Here is an 18,086-nt window from a genome sequence, read left to right on the forward strand (position 1 = left end):
TCTGAGTCATTTTGTTAGTGTCTATTATCTCCCAAAGTGCCAATGTTTTGCCCCATTTGAGGTTTATGAAAGAGTTCCCTTCTTAAGGCTTTAAGTCTAGCCACAGGCTGAAAGAAGTTGTCATGCTATAGCGTGGCTTCTATTGTGTTCTCAAGAAGCCCAAGGAGCTCCACGGGTATTGTTTTCTTTACAGGGGAGTTGGGTTACCTTGACAACCACATGATGCCTTCTCATAGGCCCTCTGTTAGAGAAAAGGCAGGACCAGAATAGGAGGGAAGAAGACAGAAAGAACATAAAAAAAAGCTTTAAAAAGAGAAGGCAAGATAGAGTTTATCTCTTTTTTTTCCTGCATTTGTGTGTTTTCCAAACAGGTCTGATGGTTGCAAGTGGGTTGGGACTAAAACCCATACAGGTGAGAAGAAAGAGTGTTTGTGTGTTTGTCTGCTGGCTGGCTTTTTCAGTTACAAATGAGTTGCATGATTTCTGTCATTCACTGACACTGACACAGAACAACAAGATAACAACATATTTTGTTATACTTATCTGTCCGATTGATTGAGTTGTTCAAACACAAACACAGAAGAATCTAAAGCTGAAATGCCCTATTGAATGCTAGTTGTTAGTTATGCAATGCAGGTGGTTTAATCATAAACATTTTATGGATCTTTTGTGCTTAAGTCCAAGTGATACAAAACTTGCTTTGTAGCAAACACGCAAGCATAAACAGGGCATTTCTTTAATAGTTCTGTCAAAATTTGAAGCATGTTTTATTCAAAATGAGATTTGACAATTGTTGCATCAAGTAAATAAGCAAGGAAACAGCACACATGATCATGCTTCCTTCACTATACTTTACCATGGTATTGTTATTTTGCAGGTTTAATTGAAGGAAAAAAGAATTTTAAGTTTTCTTCTATTCTGTTGTTTTTATAAAAGAACAATAAAATCCTGATACATTTGCTCTGGTTTTTTGCACTGATGTTACCTTATCAAAGGGTCAATTTTAAAATCACTACACTTGGTGGGAAAAAAAAAACCTTTTTCACCATTGCATGCAATGGGAGGTTGCAAGAATGCTTACCCTGTAAAAAGGGTCAGGACAAAACATCTGAATTGATTTAATGAACTATATGTGTTGATGCTTTGGGGCACAATATGTATATATTCATTGATCCTCGTAATGATTTCACCTTTTCATGCCTTGACAGTGATATCTGGAGAGGTGTCCGTTGGGTACCATGCGTGTTGCATTGCGTCCTCGCAGGTAAGGTCCAGCTTTCTCCATTAATCACCAAAGCGTTTAATGGAGACATGCAGCAATGCATGCTCTGAAATGCTTATTGACGTTAAAATTGATGCAGCTGAACAAAAATATTTAACTTTGGATCCAAGTCTTGTGCTTTTGTAGATATCAAGAGGCCTTGCTAAATATTTGCGCACATGGTTGTGCTCAGCTGTTTACTTTGGAGAGCTCTGATATGTTAACTGGCCTGATGATAGTGCAAGAGAAGCATTGTCTGTGCCTATCATTTGTGAGCAGAGACATAGAACTTTGCTGTTTTTTTTTGTTCTTTTCCAAATGTATTAATGTTAGATGTTTCAGTGATAAAAAAATCAAAGTCAAAAAGAGAACACAGAAAAAACTTCCCTCACTTGCCTTAAACAAAAAAAAAGTTCTTCTCTCCTTTTATTTTTTTGGAAAATTTTCAGTCTCTTTTCAAAGAAGCAGTTAAACACAAAATATTATGGTCTGCGTTTGAGGGAGACCATTTTTTCTTGAATGTGCTGTTTTCTGTCAGGCATGTGATGGAAGACTTTGTGTTTTGTGCCCTCTAGTGGTTGCCTGGTGCTCTGTCTGTGCCTGTCTTTGATCACCCTCCTGCTGCAAAGCCTCTGGGTGCCTCTTGAGATGACCCAGAATGAAGCTGCTGGGAGGTTTCCTGAAGAACAAGGTGACAGAGAAATGGATGATTTAGTTTTGGGCGAGGTCTCCTCTTGCTTATTGAAATGTACAACACTTATATGTTGAATGATCGAAAGAACATTTATACACAACTTGTGGTGGGCCCCTACAATCTTCATTGGCCGGACAATTGCTGGTATGTGGCCAGTCAGATAAATATTTTTGTCAGGTCAGACTGTTTCTTTCTGGACTGAACTTTTTTTTCTTCCTTGTTTGTTTCTGTTTTGGACAGAAAAAAAAACAAAAAATTAAAACAAAAAAGTGAGCAGGGAGCACTGTGTTGTATTTCCCATAAATTCAGCTGTTCTTTATGATGTAACTTTAGAATAAATTAACCATATTTGGGTGTCTGTTCCAAAACAATTTGTGAATGCAAGCCAAATATTTAATCAAAATACATTTTTTAGTATTTCAACTTTATTTTATCTTCCAGAAAAACAATAAGTTCTGTAAAACTGTTCATAAATGCTGTTGGAAAGTTTCTAAATTCAGTTACTTGGAGAATTTGGAGATATGCTACAGAGAACATGCATTTCTCCAGGGATTATCTATAACAGAATAAAAACAAACTTGCGGTTTTTGTGGGTGACTTAAACATTTTAGTAAGACTGTCATCACAGGAGATGATATTTGATCCAAACATCCAAATATTGAAGTCCTTTGCCTCCATGAACAATGTTTTGTTTGAAACAATGCAAGCCGGTGGTTATTCTCAGCCACAAAGGCTTTGAGCTTAGAAGGACCCACCACAGGTTGTGTACAAAGAGCCACAGCCATGGCTTAGATGCAAAATGCGTTATGTCACATGGAAGAGATGCTGTTGAATGCAGCAGTAAAAACAATTCAGTTTAATCCATTTGTTTTGTCTTCAATCTTTGTAGAAAAAAATTATCAACGTAATGATCCTTTCAATTTGTACTTCCTTTTTCATAGTAAGTTAGTTTGAAATTGCTGTTTTTTTGGAAATGTTAACTTTTTAAACAATAAGTGCACTTTATAGTAACTCTGAGGATTAATCCTAACCCATTTCTTTGCTCTCAAATCCCAGTGGTACCAAAATTAACCATTTGAAACTGGAATAAAATGTTTTAATTACATCAACTCAACAGTTCTGTCAAATAAGACCTGATCCCCCTTCCTCCCCTAATTTTTTTCTCCCAAAGTATAGTTTTTTCAGAACCTTTTTGTGCAAAGTGATTTTTGTTTTCAATTATTGTTTGTTGACATTCAGCTTCTGAATCTCTGAATTCAGTTTTTGAAAAGCAAAAGTCATTGGTCTCATGTTGCAAGTTGAACAGATTTAAGTGTGCTCCATGCAGGATTCATTTAAATAATTTATCAGACTCCTTGTGTGTTTATTTTTTAATTTTGTGCTTAAACCGTATTTGTTAAATGTAGCACATTTTACAATGTTTATGACAAGTCAGGGTGGGTTTGAAGAGCCAGTTTAATGGATACTTTACCAGTGTCCAAAAAAAAAATTAAATAAAAAAAAAAAAAAACATTGTTATTAGGTTTCCCAATTTAAGGTGCGGCTGCAAGCTGCATTGTAATTTTTAACCTGACCTCCCAAATTGACCTTTTGGATTTTGTGTTATCAGAATTAGCAGTAACTGTACTGCAGGGGCATAACAGAAGGACTTGCATGAATGTGCCAGTGTTAAATAATAAAAAAGACTATGGCTTTGCTTAAAATATTATCTTCTTTCTAATTAAGTTTGTCATACTTGAGTTTTAACAACATTATGCCAAAAATACTACAGATGCTGAAGTAAATTGCCAGCCAATTGTGGAAGAAATACCAACCCTTGTGTTCTTTCATGCAGGTGGGAACATTCTTGGTATCAATAAATTGGTGCATCGCTTGGATGCTTTGAGTACTCAGGTGCAGAAGCTGAGCAGAGAAAGACACAACACCCATCTGAACAAAAATGCTCTCACTTCACTGCTTAAAAGGTATTTGATGAAATTATTATTATGAATTATTCTTTTGATATTTAAGTACAGTCAGGTCTACATAGCAAAGGTTTTACATTTGTAATTATTTCTGTGTTGTGTTTTTGTTTTAATTTGCTTTCCAGCTTTAAACAGGACCAGCAAAGTTTGGGGAGGTTGTTGGAAACAGAGCTGCAGCGAGTGTCCTGGAGACTAGATCAGATCAGTAGCCAACAGCACCACAACCATAAAGCATTTATGCTCACGCCACCCTCAGGTTAAGCCCAGATTGATCTGCTACAGCCTCTCATTTTAAGAGTTTTACTTGACGATTTTTAGAATTTTGTAACAAATATTTAGATTTAGATTTACTTTGCACTTCTGCTGTGTTTCAATTTTTGAAAAAAAGAAATTAAATAATGTACTGCATACATCCATAACATAATCTATTAATGTAGTGTCTTGTGTTCCCTTTAGTTCTAAAATTAAAATTAAATGGCTGTGAACATGTTGATTGAGAGAAAAGCTTTTTGGGTTTGTTGCAGGGAACATGAGCAAATGCTGTACAATTGTCCTGTGACAGACTGGTAGTTTGGCAGTGAACACCAAAACCTTGGTTTGGACCCAGAGTAGAGGTTAACTACTCAGTAAAATTAACAAGCTGTGATAATAGAGAGTTTGAATGGAGGGTTAAAGGGTGGTGGATACAGGTGCCTGTGAGGGATAAAAGTACTTGAATAGATATTTAACAAGTCCCACAGAACCAATGTCAATCATCTAGCGGCTGCGGCGAAAATGTTTACATTGACTTCACGACCCTCCTGTGAGGTGTCAGGTCAGAGTTGGGTTACTCACACTGGCTGGCACGCCAGGCTTGTGTTAAAGTGAGGAGGGGATGAGTGAACTCCATTTCATATGAGGATCTGTGCCACACAGGCACATGCAAAAGCATGTTTGCTTACTTGTGAACATGTGAAGACATACACTACATACACACATGTCATCAGCGTTCATTCAATTCCTATTAGGCCCCTCACACCCTGCCTCTCACATTACCCCACACCTATAAAACAGACAATTACCCAGGAGTCCTTTCAACAGGCCAGGTCATACTCTTTTAGTTTCTTGTTGTTGTTTTGATCTCCTTTATGACTACATTTTTGTATAATAAAATAATGAGAATCAGTTGAAAGCAGATGGTCCAGATTTGTGTTATTATACTAGTTAACTGTCACTGACTAAGGATGGTAAAGGGCTTTTGGGACGGGGCCTGTTTAAACACTCTGCCTTAAAATACCCATCCATCTTACCATCAGAATAACAGATATTCTGATATTTCATGATGAATCCAAGGCATTAACTTAACGTTTGTCCCCCTCCCAAAAAAACAACAAAGAATAGTGTTCAAAATAAATTCTGAATTCCTGTTCAGTTTTACTTTAACTGAAACTTTTTCTTTAAACAAAATATCCATTAATATAGACCTACTTATGTAAATCATGAAACTAAGGAGCAGTGTCAAAGATGCGTGAGATGCTTATGCTCTGAAACTAAAATAAATAAGAAAAGACAGAAAAAAATCTTGATATATATTGTGTCTGTTTAATTGAAAGTATATGACTTTACAACGTTGACTAACAAGATGTAAAAGAAACAACAGAGTAACTCTTATTTCCTTTGCTTTACGCTGCATTCACACAACTGGTTTTTAACACTAATACATCTGTCTTTTGTGTATCCGACTGTGGAATAACTGAATACAAATTAATTAAATGATTGTATTCCTATAGGATTCACTGAGAAATGTGACATGCCAACTGATCCGGCCTATCCTGTCTGTGCAGAAAAAACAGAGGTGAGCTTGTGTGAAAAAGTCATCCATGTTTTTTCAGTTGTGTAAATCCTGTTGTGTTGAAGAGCTTTTCTCGAAAGGTTTGAATTTCAAATTCTATTTTAAATCAAACAAAGACATTTAATTTAAATATTACTGCCATAGTATTAAAAAAGATAACTTGAACAAATTGTAAAACAATAAAACAGTTCTTACTCCGTCTCTGTGGCAGTTCCTGCAGGCCCATTGGGAGTCAGACCCCTGCTATGCTTTTTACGGGGTGGATGGTACCACCTGCTCCATATTGTCTTATCTCAGTCAAATTGAGAACTTTTGCCCTCCCCGTCCTGGAAGGAACCACTCCAGCCTCCCATGGCACCAGAAGACCCATTTGAATGCAAAGACGGTATCTTTTTTAAAACAGAATTTTCATCAATCCATCCTCAGAACCCGGCTGAATCCTTTAATGGGGTCTTAGGGTTACTAGAGACAACCCAGCTACTGTTGGGTGTAGGTGGGGTACACCCTGAACGGATCACCAGTCTGTCACAGGGCATTACAAACTAGGTATTAAGAATTGAAAACAGAAAAACAATGGGGGAAGAAAGTTGCTGGACTGGAGCCTTGTCCAGGTTGTACCCCGCCTTCGCCCAATAGTAGCCAGGTTTGACTCTGGCAGCCCTGTGACTCCAAAAGGTTGCTTTCACTTATTTTTTATCATTCTGTCTGATGATCAATTTAAACTGAAAAATATTACAAGCAGTATTTTTAAACTTAACAGGTTACAAAAAATTTAGATTCCATTATGTTTTTACGCCATTTCAATGTGCAATTTCTTCTTTGAATTTTAAAACTTGCTTTTTGCTGAAAATATTTTCTAAATTGATTGAATTTTGATATTTCAGTTAAATTGGAGATCTCCTCTCTGTCTTCCATCTTACACCTTATTTGGATAGTTCTAAAAAGTAGAAATGGGTTTTCTCTGAACAATTTGTATTTGATTTTTTTCTGTTGTGGAACTGTAAATGTATTTATTTATAAGACATAGATGTCCATTTCTTTGAACCTATACTTAGGCTCATATACGTGACAGTTTGAGCTCACTATATGAGGAGCTCAGCAACAGCAGCAGTTTGGCAATCAAGTTCATCCGATCAAGAGTGGAACGGATGTCTGAAAGGTGGATCAAAGCTGGTCTGAGAATGAAGCAGAATGGCAGTGACACAGGCTCAGCTGAGCTGAAGGTATGTTGAATTTTTTACCCAAAACTTTGGTTTATGTTTTTCTGTATGAAATCAAGGAGGTTATTTTTGTTTAAATCTGGTTTAATGGCTGCAAAAGCTTGAATTAAGAGAGTACAATGCAAATATACACTACAATACTGTAAAGGTTGAAGCCCATGACTCTAAGTTTCTTTTTGAAAGAATGGGCCTGTTTTATACCTGGATATCATTGCCGAACTGTGGAATAAATTTGGTTAAAAATTGACATCTTTATTTAATTTCCAATTTCCATCAATTCAGTTTTCAAATTTTAACCTGAAAATCCAATTTTATTTGGTTATGAACAGCTGTTCTCTCGTCACTTGCAATTCATTTTATAATAAGAACTAGCCAAAAAGCTGCTTTTTCAATTCAATTTTTTTATTTCAAACACAAATGTAAACACAAGAGTTTAAAAAAGACAGATTAAACAAGACAGTGTGCTTGAAAAGGAGTGTGTTGAAGAGAAATCTCAGATGATCCCACCCCTTTTTTACAACACCTGCTGATCTGCATATTTCTATTTACAGTTGTTCTAAACATTCACATTACATTAGCACCTATGCAGAAATGACATTTTTGTTTTTATTGATCATTTCTAGCCTTTTTGACAATTTACTTATAAGAAAACATCCATCCATCTATTTTCTTAACCCGGTATGTTCCTTTCGGGGTCATGAGGTCTGTTGGGCAAAAGCGGGGTACACCCTGGACAGGTCACCAGTCTGTTGCTGGGCTCAGAGGAAAATAGATTCATGGATTTGATCAATCAGAACTGAAGATTCCCTGGATTACATTTTGTCGCACCAGCCTTAGTTTGTTCTGACAGTTTAGAAAACAAAAAATCTCAACATGATCTCTTTCCAGTGTGTGACTTGGATGTGAAAACCTCCCTCCCTACAGGTGCTGCTTTACCCCGGTGCCCTGGCTGGGAAGGCTGGTCAGCATTTTGAGGCAATGGTGGAGAGAGGAGGTCCTCTTGGAGAGCTGGTCCAGTGGGCTGACCTCAGTGCCTGCCTGACAATTCTGGGGCACCACCTGACCTTCAGCAGCTCACAACGCCAGTTACACAGGTTAAACCATCAAACCAGATACAGGAAGAGGTGTAGACGTAATATTTTAAGGCTTTAAGTTTAGCATTCATCTCTCTCTTGTTGAATATTTTAAGTTGCAACTCATCAAGACGTGGAAAGAGATTAATTGATGTACCAAATTTTATTTCAACAAGTCATGCTTTATTAGAGTGAAAAAAAGGTTAAAAGTTTCTGAAGTTTCTTTATCTTACTCTGTCTGGTCAAGACTAATAGGAGCTGCACCGGGCCACGGTGGCTGTCCAATTCAAAGACCTCTAATGTTTGACCTTATCTACACTGACTACCACGGGCTTGCTCACCTCCATGGGGCCATGGGACTAGCCTTTAATCATTACAAGTATGATGACGTACAAAATAAAGACATAACATGATAACAGGACTTTTTCACTTATAATATAAAATGTTATTGAGTTTAGTCATATAAGACACATCATTTTATCCTGTTTTAACTTTTTCCAGGTGCCGCTTCAGGATCTTGGACTCTTTTGGCACTGAACCAACTTTTAACCTGGCCAGTTATGCACAGAGCCGTGGATATAAGACACTATGGGGCAGCTGGGGACTCCGGCCTCTACAGTACATGAACATGTTCCGTAAGTTTCTTTTCCCATCAATCGGAGATAACATGCAGACACATCTATTTCCTGCTCCAAAGGGTAGGGTTTGTTTGAGCCAATACCCAGAGAAAGCTTCACTCCGCAGTCTTTTCCTGTTATTTTTCCGTGGAGATGGACACAAGCTGGAAGCAGTCAACCCAGAGCAGCTCAGCTCTTCATACATCAAAATGTTGTTTGTCTTGTGAAGGTGTGTGTGTGTGAATGGGGTTTCAGTTAAAGATGTAACAAAAGACACAAAAGAAAGTCCTTAGTTCTAATAATCTCTACCGGCTAAAAAAGTATATACACAAAAAAAACAAGTAATTTTGAATTTTGTTTTGGCCTATTGCGTCAATCTGATGTGTGAGTGTGTAAAGCTGTGGACCAAGGCATTGGAGACAAGTAAAGGCAAAAACAGATCCAACAGGGTAACACTGGGAATGAATTGAGACAGATTTAGCAGATGTCTTCAACAAGACAGAGGAGAACTGTAGATTCCAACACATGCAGACTTGACTCTGTATGCAGCTTCGACTGGTAGTGTTGATGGCACATTCTTTCCAAAGTAAACACTTCTCTCCATCACCTTCCCAAGCATGTCAAAAAACAGCAGCTGCTTATCAAAACACCTAATCTGCTATTTTATGTGGACAACTCACTTTCCTCAACCGATGATTGATGTCTTCAGAATGTTTTTCTTCTGACACAGAATCTAAGCCACTGTCTTAATAAGCTTGTCCATCAATGTTGGCCAGAAGTAGTTTTTGGGGATGTTTCAGGAACATTTGTTTTGCTCATAGCTTCATTTGTTTTGGGTCATCCTTTGTGGAGATGAGTGTGGAAGTATTCCCCATGTTTGATCTAGTTTTCTAAAATAAACAGTTTCTGGGGCAAAGAGGGCATAGAAAGCATGAGCAGACACGAAGACACATTTTTTTCTCATCTCTTCTTTCTCTTGTTTGATGAACCTCCTGACACCTATTGATGTAAATATTTTGGCTCCAAAATTACCTTAACTTAACTTCTACTTGAAAGCAAAAACATATGTAATTTCTTTTGCTGGAAATAAATTCAGGCGTAAAGGGATGAAAGCTAAAGTTTTGATTCAGTCTCTATGTTGGTATTTTTCTGCATTACATATTCTTTTCTGCAGCTCACACTCCTGACAACTCTTTCCTGGGTTTTGTGAGTGAGGAGGCACTAAAGACGGAAAAGAGTAAGGATAGGCTGGAGCCAGAGAGCTACAGGAAAGAGCGGATAGCAGTTGTCTATGGCAAACAGGACTACATGTGGCAGGTAGTATCTCCAAACGAGAAGCGAATAAATAACTGTTTCCAAGAACTACTGGAAGGTTTAAATGAAGACACACGTTGTCATTTTATTTTGTAGGGATTTTCACATTTGGTTTTATTATTTTTAAGTTGGTTTGTGAGATGCCTTACCACGGTCCCTTTCAGTGTGAGTTGCGGTGGGGATACAATAAACCCGGGCAAGCAGCAATAAACCTAAGTTTATGTATTGCTCACAAGTTTGTTATGTTATAGCACTTTAAATACGTGGACCTATAAGTTAACTTGCTTGAATGTAGAGTGACAGGATATTTTTTTCTATGTTGGTCTTTTAAAAAATGTCTATTTTTTTATTTCTAGTCATATTTTATTTATGACTAGATGCCAGCTCGAACGAGAAAAATGAAGACATAGTCGTTTACAAGTGGAGGCATCAGAACGGGACAGAGCAGGGAGCCTGTGGCTTGCCGTAGTAGCTTCTGCGTCACATAAGCTTTTTCCAACAGCATTTCCTTTCTGTGTGCTTATGATTAACAATGATTTGAATAAATAAACACCCAGAAATGCAATTTTAAGCTTAATTGTCTTTAGATATGTCCTCCATCATGAGACAAATACCACAAGAACATATTAAAAACACCAAAACACATTTTTCATTGGAGTGGATCTTTAAATTTTCATTTTCAGTGTGTGGGTATACATTTGTTTACATGTTTTGTTTTGTATTTTTGCTGTTTTTTGGTACCAGGGTAAATCCGAATATGTGCGAATAATCAGTGAAGAACTGGAGACTCATGGCACAGTCTACCAGGCTTCACACCATTCTTCCAATTTGCCCAGTTTTGTGAAAAACCATGGACTCCTGACACAAGAACAATTCCTAAAACTTCTCCACAGAGCCAAGGTGAGAGACGAAGCTGTCACAGAATAATTCTACCAAACATGGAAATGATTTCCTCTGAAAGCAGAGCATGTTTTATAGCTCCAAACGGAATTTGGTGTGTATCAAAACTAATAATAACAACCTGATTTGTTTATCACTTATTGCTTTTTCTGTTGTTTCTGTGTTCCAGGTATTTATTGGGCTCGGTTTCCCATATGAGGGTCCTGCTCCTATTGAAGCCATAGCTCTGGGCTGCATTTTCCTCCAACCACGCTTTGACCCTCCACACACATCAGACAACAACAATTTCTACAAGGGCAAACCCACCACAAGAAAAGTAAAAAAAAAAACTACCAAAAGTGGAAAAAAAACATTATAAATTGTTGCTGTGATCTAAAAACAGTCAATGACTTTCATGGTCAGATCTCCTCCCAGCACCCGTACGCAGAACAGTTCATTGGTAAACCCTACGTGCTGACTGTGGACATGACCAACACGACTGCTGTTCGAGAGGCAGTCAAGTCTATTCTAAACACTGAGGTAGCTGTCACTCGCCTAGAACTAAGAACAGCTTTGTTATAAGTACATAAACATTAATCTCATTTTCTCTAAATTCCACTCATGGTAGCTCTGAATAAAAGAGTTTGTGTATGTTTCTGCAGGTGAAACCTTTCACTCCTCGAGAGTTCACTTGTGTGGGAATGCTGGAGCGGGTTCATAGTTACATCACCTACCAGGTCCAATAACACATTTTTAATTCCAAAAGTTAATAACTACCAGCAGTGTCATAGTAAAAGCACATTTGATACTGTTTTAAATGAGCTAAAAAGCTATTTTAACAACTCACATTAATGATAAGTTTACATTTTCTCATCTATTTCCTGATTCTGAATCCATCAAGAACTTCTGCAGTACATCCGTACCTACTTGGCCCCCAGAGAGTGCTTTAAAGGTGCACTTGGGTCCACTGGGTCAGTCCTGTGTGAGTGTGTGTCAACACTCGTCACTGTGGTGCGAGCCTGCTCTCTTTCATCACCTCAACACTCCTGCGGCTTTCACCAGGTGAGAAAACAGCAGACATGTACTACATGCACATATCTTTGCTTCACAGAAAAACACAAAAAATGATTTTTTTTTTCCAAAATGATGCTGAAACCTCTCACCTCTCAAAAATAGCTTTACATCATAAGGGTTTACTAATAATGAAAACGAAAAATGAAAAAAATTGAGAACTACGGAACCTAGAGTTGAAAGTTAAGGGGTTAGATCTCTAAGTCATCATCTCAGAAGATTTTGCTTTTTGTGTGGAAATGCAAATTTTTAAAAATCATATCAAATAATAACTTATTTCTGTTTTCCAGATATAGATTTGATAACTATCATGAAGAGAAGACAATCACAGAGATTAGTTATATTCTTTTTATGTAGTTTATAATTCTTTTAACTGCATTTTTGGTTGATTTCTATCCAGTTATGTAATTCTAACAATAATTAAATTGTTAACAATTAACCTCTATGTTTGTCTTGTCCATTTATTCACCAGAAATGACAAATTACAATTAAAAAGCCCACAAGTCCAAATTTAAGATGTATTTGATAATTTTGTTGTCAAAAGAAATCACCATATTTATGTTTAACTTTGCTGTCATGTATTCTAACACTTTTTAAAAAAAATAAATGTAACACATTGGTATTTCATTAGAAAGCTAAACCTGGTGGTTAAAACAATTTAGAAAAAAACTTGACATTTAGGCGGCCTTGCTCTCATTGCTCCTGTGGCTTGTATACCTCCACGCTCAGGTATATTAACAGATTTCAGGGATTTCAAAAAGGAATGTGGCATGACGCCTCCTTTTAAGAGAATCCAGGAGGATCAGGAGATGTATGGCATTCCATAAATCTATCACTAATTTCCATTTTGCAGGCTTGGACTGGGCTGCTCTCGCATGGTGCAGGAAGTCAACCATCTGTTCCCCTCTTACAACCCTTGGGGTCGTCACTGTGGCCTTCAGCGGGAGAATCTGCTGTTTAGTTGTGCTGGCTCTGACCCTTCACACCGCAGACTGTGTCCCTGCAGTTCTGGACAAGTGGCACTGTGCCCACAGTGCCTGTAACCCTTGTGCTATACTAGGCACTTTAACAATGGGAGTTGGGTCATCTAGACCCACTAGACAGTGCGCTGAACCTTTTTCTTCAAGGATTTGTGAACCTCACTGGTGTCAATGGATTACATGAAATCTTTCCACCTTTATCCACCTTTGTCATGGTAGGAATAACACGTCAATGCAAGGGTGGGGTCATCTAAGATAGCACAAGGGTTAAACACCACAAAATGAAAGAATTCAGTGGAATAAATCTTATCCAAGAGCCCCTTCCAATGCAAGCTCTGCACATATAGGTTTTTCTAGCACATCCAAGCAGCAGCCTTTACAAAACAAGTGAAAGTTTTACAGTCTTGTCTGTAGTAAAGTTTGTAATTATTTATATCCAAAAATGAAATATTTTGACACATACAGAGACAAGTCTAAAACTTTTCTTACACTAGAGTGATTGGGCAAATGAACAAATGAAAGCTTACCAACTAAAAACTGATAAATTCAAGGCACCAGTGCCAAATCAAATTAACGTTTTCAATTAAAATTGCACCAATCTAAATGGGTTTATGATTATGTAGCTATGCTGGCTATGAAGATTATTTTCCCCTCAAAGGAGAGAGCATGACAGGCTAAGCGATGAGGCTCATTATCTGGGCGATTCATGGATAACCTCTGGATGCCATTGGGAGGTCTGCGCCAGACAGCCATGATTAAATTGTTATATGAACTATTGGTTCCCAATTGTCTGACTCAAGAAACCCCCTAAACAGTGTTTTAAAATCCATGCAACCAATGCAAGGAACAGCAGAGCTGCATTGTTTATCTTTTCAATACACACTGGAAAAAAAGTCACAAAGGACTGGCCTAATTGTGTTTTTTTAAGTCATTTACTGGAAATGGCACTTTGAAACCATTTTGATGATAACATATGATAACAAATGACTAATGTTGCCCAGAGGTGCTCTATTACCCCCTAGCCGTGACCAATATCTAGCCTCAAATCATGACCCTGAACTTCCCGAGGGTATTTAGCAATGTCAGCCACTATAAGGAAAATCCAAAACGGTGAATTCTACGGCACAGACTCGTTTTAACATCTTCCTCCTGCAGAGCAGCCTGTTCAAGAAACAAAAGCGGTGTGTTCAGTGATAGAGAATTGATGAATACATGATTCTGCTGTTGGGAAAACGCCTCAAAGGATGCTAAACAGACATTTTTAATGCTCATTAAAATGTCTTACTAGTATCTAACTAGTAGGAAAAGTTACTTTCTGGCTCAATGTTGTGTGTGTAGCCTGAGCACATTACTTGCAGTGGTTGGAGACCAGGACTGACAAATGTGATCGTAACTAGCTGTGAAATGTCCCATGAAAACAGCCTTTGAGATGAACTGATTTCCCTACATCCAGTGTGAGATTTGCTTAATTAGGCCAAAAGTGATGGAATTTAACTTTGGTTCATGTCAAACAGCAATTTTGGAATAAAAAGGACAAGGTTTCAGAGGTAATTCTTTGACTCAGAGGGTTGTGTTTGAAACATTCAGGAAAAAGATGTTATTTCTGGATGAGTCACAGTTTATATCACATTTGCCAACATAAAAGCTGTCACTCACTTCCCAGGGGGCAATAGAGAGTTCAGTCTAAGGCTCCAAAAACATTTAAATGTGGTCAAAAGTTTCCCTGTTCCACACTTCTGCTGATTTACCTCACAGCATGAGAGAGCAGAACTAACAGGATTAAGACGGTTGCTCCAAACCCATTTGACTGTGACAGACAGCATGATGTCCTTCAGGACAAAAAGATATTTGTATGATGAAGAAGGTTCACGTCATTGGAGCTCTGGATTTTCCACACATTGGTTTTGAAAATCATGTTAAACGACACGACTAAAGATGAAGATATGATGTCTTTAATAAGCTCTTCACAAACATGGTAGATGACAAATACCTCATCCCAAAGTCCCAAAAATTTACATTATTTTTCTAATTCTGTTATAAACAAACCACATTAGTATTAGGGCAACAATTGGTTTAATCATAAAACTTTCCAGAGAATTGTTTTTTTTTGTTGTTGTTTTTTTTTTTAAATACAGTCATTTATTGTAAGTTACATTTATTTCATTTTTGAAATAATCAGTTTTTTTACAGGAAAAAAAAGAAATAGTCCAACATCTAAAAATATATAATTTTCACACAAATGTATGATTGCTTTTCTATTTATAAAATAACAAGAGTAAAAATGGTAAAGCACATTTTGCATTAAACTGTGAAATTAAATCATTTTTGCAAAAACATTTCTGGTCCTGTTATCTGTATATAGGTTTTGTTGATGGTTTTCTCTTGAACAGGACAAATAATGAAAATGCTAATCTTCTGTTACAAGAAATAATAACTATTTTTATTGTTATTTTCATAATATATTAAAGAAATACTTTATAACATAAAAGCGTAATTTATTTGTATATATTTCTAAATGCACTGTTGTCACTTTGATCTGATGAAAAAAAACGTAATCAGTAAAAATATTCTCTGCCAATATTCTATTAAAAACATTTTTTTGAACCTCTTCGGGAGTTCAAAATGACCAAATCATCAAAAGATATTCAAAGAAAATCATGCAGCTGAAATCATGTAGCACATCATCTTTATGGATCCACCAACAGACTAACCGAGGTTTACATTAAGGAGAAACCATGCAATTCAATATAATTCAATTTTAGCCCAATGTCATTTTAGTTGTCTCAACTGGCTTTAACACTAGTAATCATACAAAAACATAAATTCAGTCAGGAAATACAATAGCTGATTGCTAAACTAAACTATAGACAGTCTAAGCTAAACTGGAATTCTCATCAAGAAAATGTAACTTTAGTGAGGGTGGACAAAATTATTTATCTGAGCATTTTTTTTATATAAAAAATTTCAACGGAACCTGATGACTTTGTATGTCACCACAAAAAAAAGTAACATCCATCAAGGAAGAGAATACAACTTTTAACTTTACTTTTTAAAAAAAGTGCTAAGAAATGGAAGGAAAAAGGAAAAAAAAAAAGAATGACATGAACCTTTAAAAGGACATCGTTTAAGGCAGATATTCATGTTTTCAAATAAATCACAGTACATACAAATTTAATTTCTACCAAGAAAAACAGCACTGTTTTCATTTTAAAACTGTGCAGAGAGAATGCTTAAAACATGACATGACTATCATTTTTTTTTAAATAGTTTAATATTTCCTTAATGATAGTCCTGATGCTGCTTTTGAATCATACAAACTTGGCAGACATTCATTTGTTTTGCATTTTGCATTGGTTTTGACAGACTCCTTGAGATTCTTTGCTGTTTCTGCTACTATTGTGTTTTCATGCTGATATGCTTCTGGTTATTGTATTGTTGAAATAAAAACCCCAACCACAGTTAAAAGCACTAAGCAGTGTGGGAAAAGTTTTCACTGAGAGCTGCTCTGTATTTTTCTACATCCATCTTTCCTTCAATGCTGACATGTTTCCCCTCGGAATGAAGCTTCTTTGTAGGACGTGTCTGGTTTCAGCCACATATGTTCTTGGTAATTGTTGCCAGTTTGGTTTTAGAATCATTCTGGGTTATTTTATTTTATTTTTTTTTCAAATGTTCTGAAGGCTATTGTGAGCATTTTAGTGATGAATGACTGCTGTTTAGTTCTGCTGCAAAGAAACTCTGCATGTCATTTAACGTTATTTTGAGTGTTCCCTGTTTCCTAATCATTTCTGTGTGTACTTTAAAAAAGGAAGAAACAATCTGGTATTTTTTTTAGGAAAATGGAGTTGAATCAGCATGATCAGGGAAAGGACATTATTTTTTGCAAATTCCCACATATTTTTGAAAGCTTTTGAAGCCAATTTTGATCAGAAATCCATCACCGACGTTACATTTATGCCCCATTTACCTTTTTTGATTGTGAATGTTTGAGAAAGCATTTTATTGACTGACAGAAAGTGGACAGATAGATGCACAAATGAATGTGAGGTTTTTAAATTAATGAACTTTAATGTGGTAAAACATGACTGAATGAAAAGAAGAGTAGAGGACCTGGCAGAAACAAATGAAACCCAACCCCCTAAATACACAGAAAGTAATTAACTAGAAGCAGCAGGGTTGATTGAAAGCTGGTGAGTAAAAAAATTAGGGGGGCAGAAATAAAAACATTACTACCAAATATAACCTTGGAAAACCATGAAAACACATACATATGGTTCAAAAAAGTTCCCCCATTGCAGAATCAAAACAAATAAAACAAAATAAACCCAAAGGGCAGCAAAACATACAGTACAAATCATTTCTATACACAATTTACCCCTAAGTGTGTTTGAGCACGTGAGTTTTGGTCGCAGAAACCCAATCATGTTAGATGTAATTACTATTTGTTGACGTTTTATTTCCTAAAGTTATTTGTGGTTTGTAAAGGCAGCCTTTTTTGTCCAAACTATATAAAAAAGGACTTTATACCTCCAGAAACAAAGTAATCAATACACTTTAACTTCCATTCTTTTATCGCAACGCTTCTTGCAATAAAAGAATTGCTACATTGCAACACTGCAACACTGCAACACATTGCAACATTGCAACACTAAATGATGCCAAGCGATTTGAGAGTCTGGAAAAGCGCATAGAAATCCAAATTATTATTAATATTATTATTATTAAAATAAATATCCAGAAAAGCTTTTAAGACTCTGCATGAATGCAGTAAACTACTCTGTCCAAAAGGAGGCGATGTGCTCAAGCATGTTTCAGTTGCTCCACAGTGAGCCTTTTTGGGAACATGAGTGACAGATATGAAAACAACCATAAACACCCAGCAAAAATGGTTTTCTGCTTGTTAGGCAACAACAACAACAACAAAAAAAAAATTGAATCAGTGGATAGGAACCAATATTCTACAGATGTATCAAAACAAAATTTCAAACAGCCTCAAGTCCATTTTGTCCAAGTGCATAAAGTAGTGGAGGGAGGAGAGGGGATCAACCACCATAAGAAAGCAGCTGCTTTCATTGAAACCTGTTATTGGCGTGCCAAGATTATACTGAACAACAACAACCCTCCTCCCTGGAAGCCAATAAATTTTGACAACAAACGCTTGGCTTGCCTACAACTCCGTTAG

The 18,086-nt window shown here is 36.7% G+C and overlaps 1 protein-coding gene across 1 annotated transcript; it reads left to right on the top strand.

Annotated features, from left to right (window-relative positions):
- Positions 1 to 273: 273 nt before the first annotated feature.
- On the top strand, positions 274 to 15,238 carry LOC101162079 (alpha-1,6-mannosylglycoprotein 6-beta-N-acetylglucosaminyltransferase B). The gene is made up of 18 exons (XM_011488111.4): positions 274 to 412; positions 1,209 to 1,264; positions 1,837 to 1,952; positions 3,790 to 3,919; positions 4,045 to 4,175; positions 5,689 to 5,753; positions 5,962 to 6,135; positions 6,806 to 6,973; positions 7,895 to 8,064; positions 8,291 to 8,422; positions 8,545 to 8,678; positions 9,835 to 9,977; positions 10,719 to 10,874; positions 11,044 to 11,190; positions 11,277 to 11,393; positions 11,516 to 11,590; positions 11,755 to 11,915; positions 12,778 to 15,238. Exons 2-18 carry the CDS (start codon positions 1,239 to 1,241, stop codon positions 12,965 to 12,967), a joined length of 2,235 nt encoding a protein of 744 aa, XP_011486413.2. The 5' UTR covers positions 274 to 412; positions 1,209 to 1,238; the 3' UTR covers positions 12,968 to 15,238.
- Positions 15,239 to 18,086: the final 2,848 nt, after the last annotated feature.

The sequence above is a fragment of the Oryzias latipes genome, chromosome 19 (genome assembly GCF_053564925.1).
Source record: "Oryzias latipes strain Hd-rR chromosome 19, Olatipes_Hd-rR_3.1".
NCBI lineage: Eukaryota > Metazoa > Chordata > Actinopteri > Beloniformes > Adrianichthyidae > Oryzias > Oryzias latipes.

Coding starts and splice junctions, on each gene's coding strand:
- LOC101162079 (XM_011488111.4), top strand. CDS start 1,239: ATGCGTGTTGCATTGCGTCCTCGCAG. Junction 6,136..6,805: donor CCCATTTGAATGCAAAGACG/GTATCTTTTTTA, acceptor ACCTATACTTAG/GCTCATATACGTGACAGTTT. Junction 8,065..8,290: donor TCACAACGCCAGTTACACAG/GTTAAACCATCA, acceptor TGTCTGGTCAAG/ACTAATAGGAGCTGCACCGG.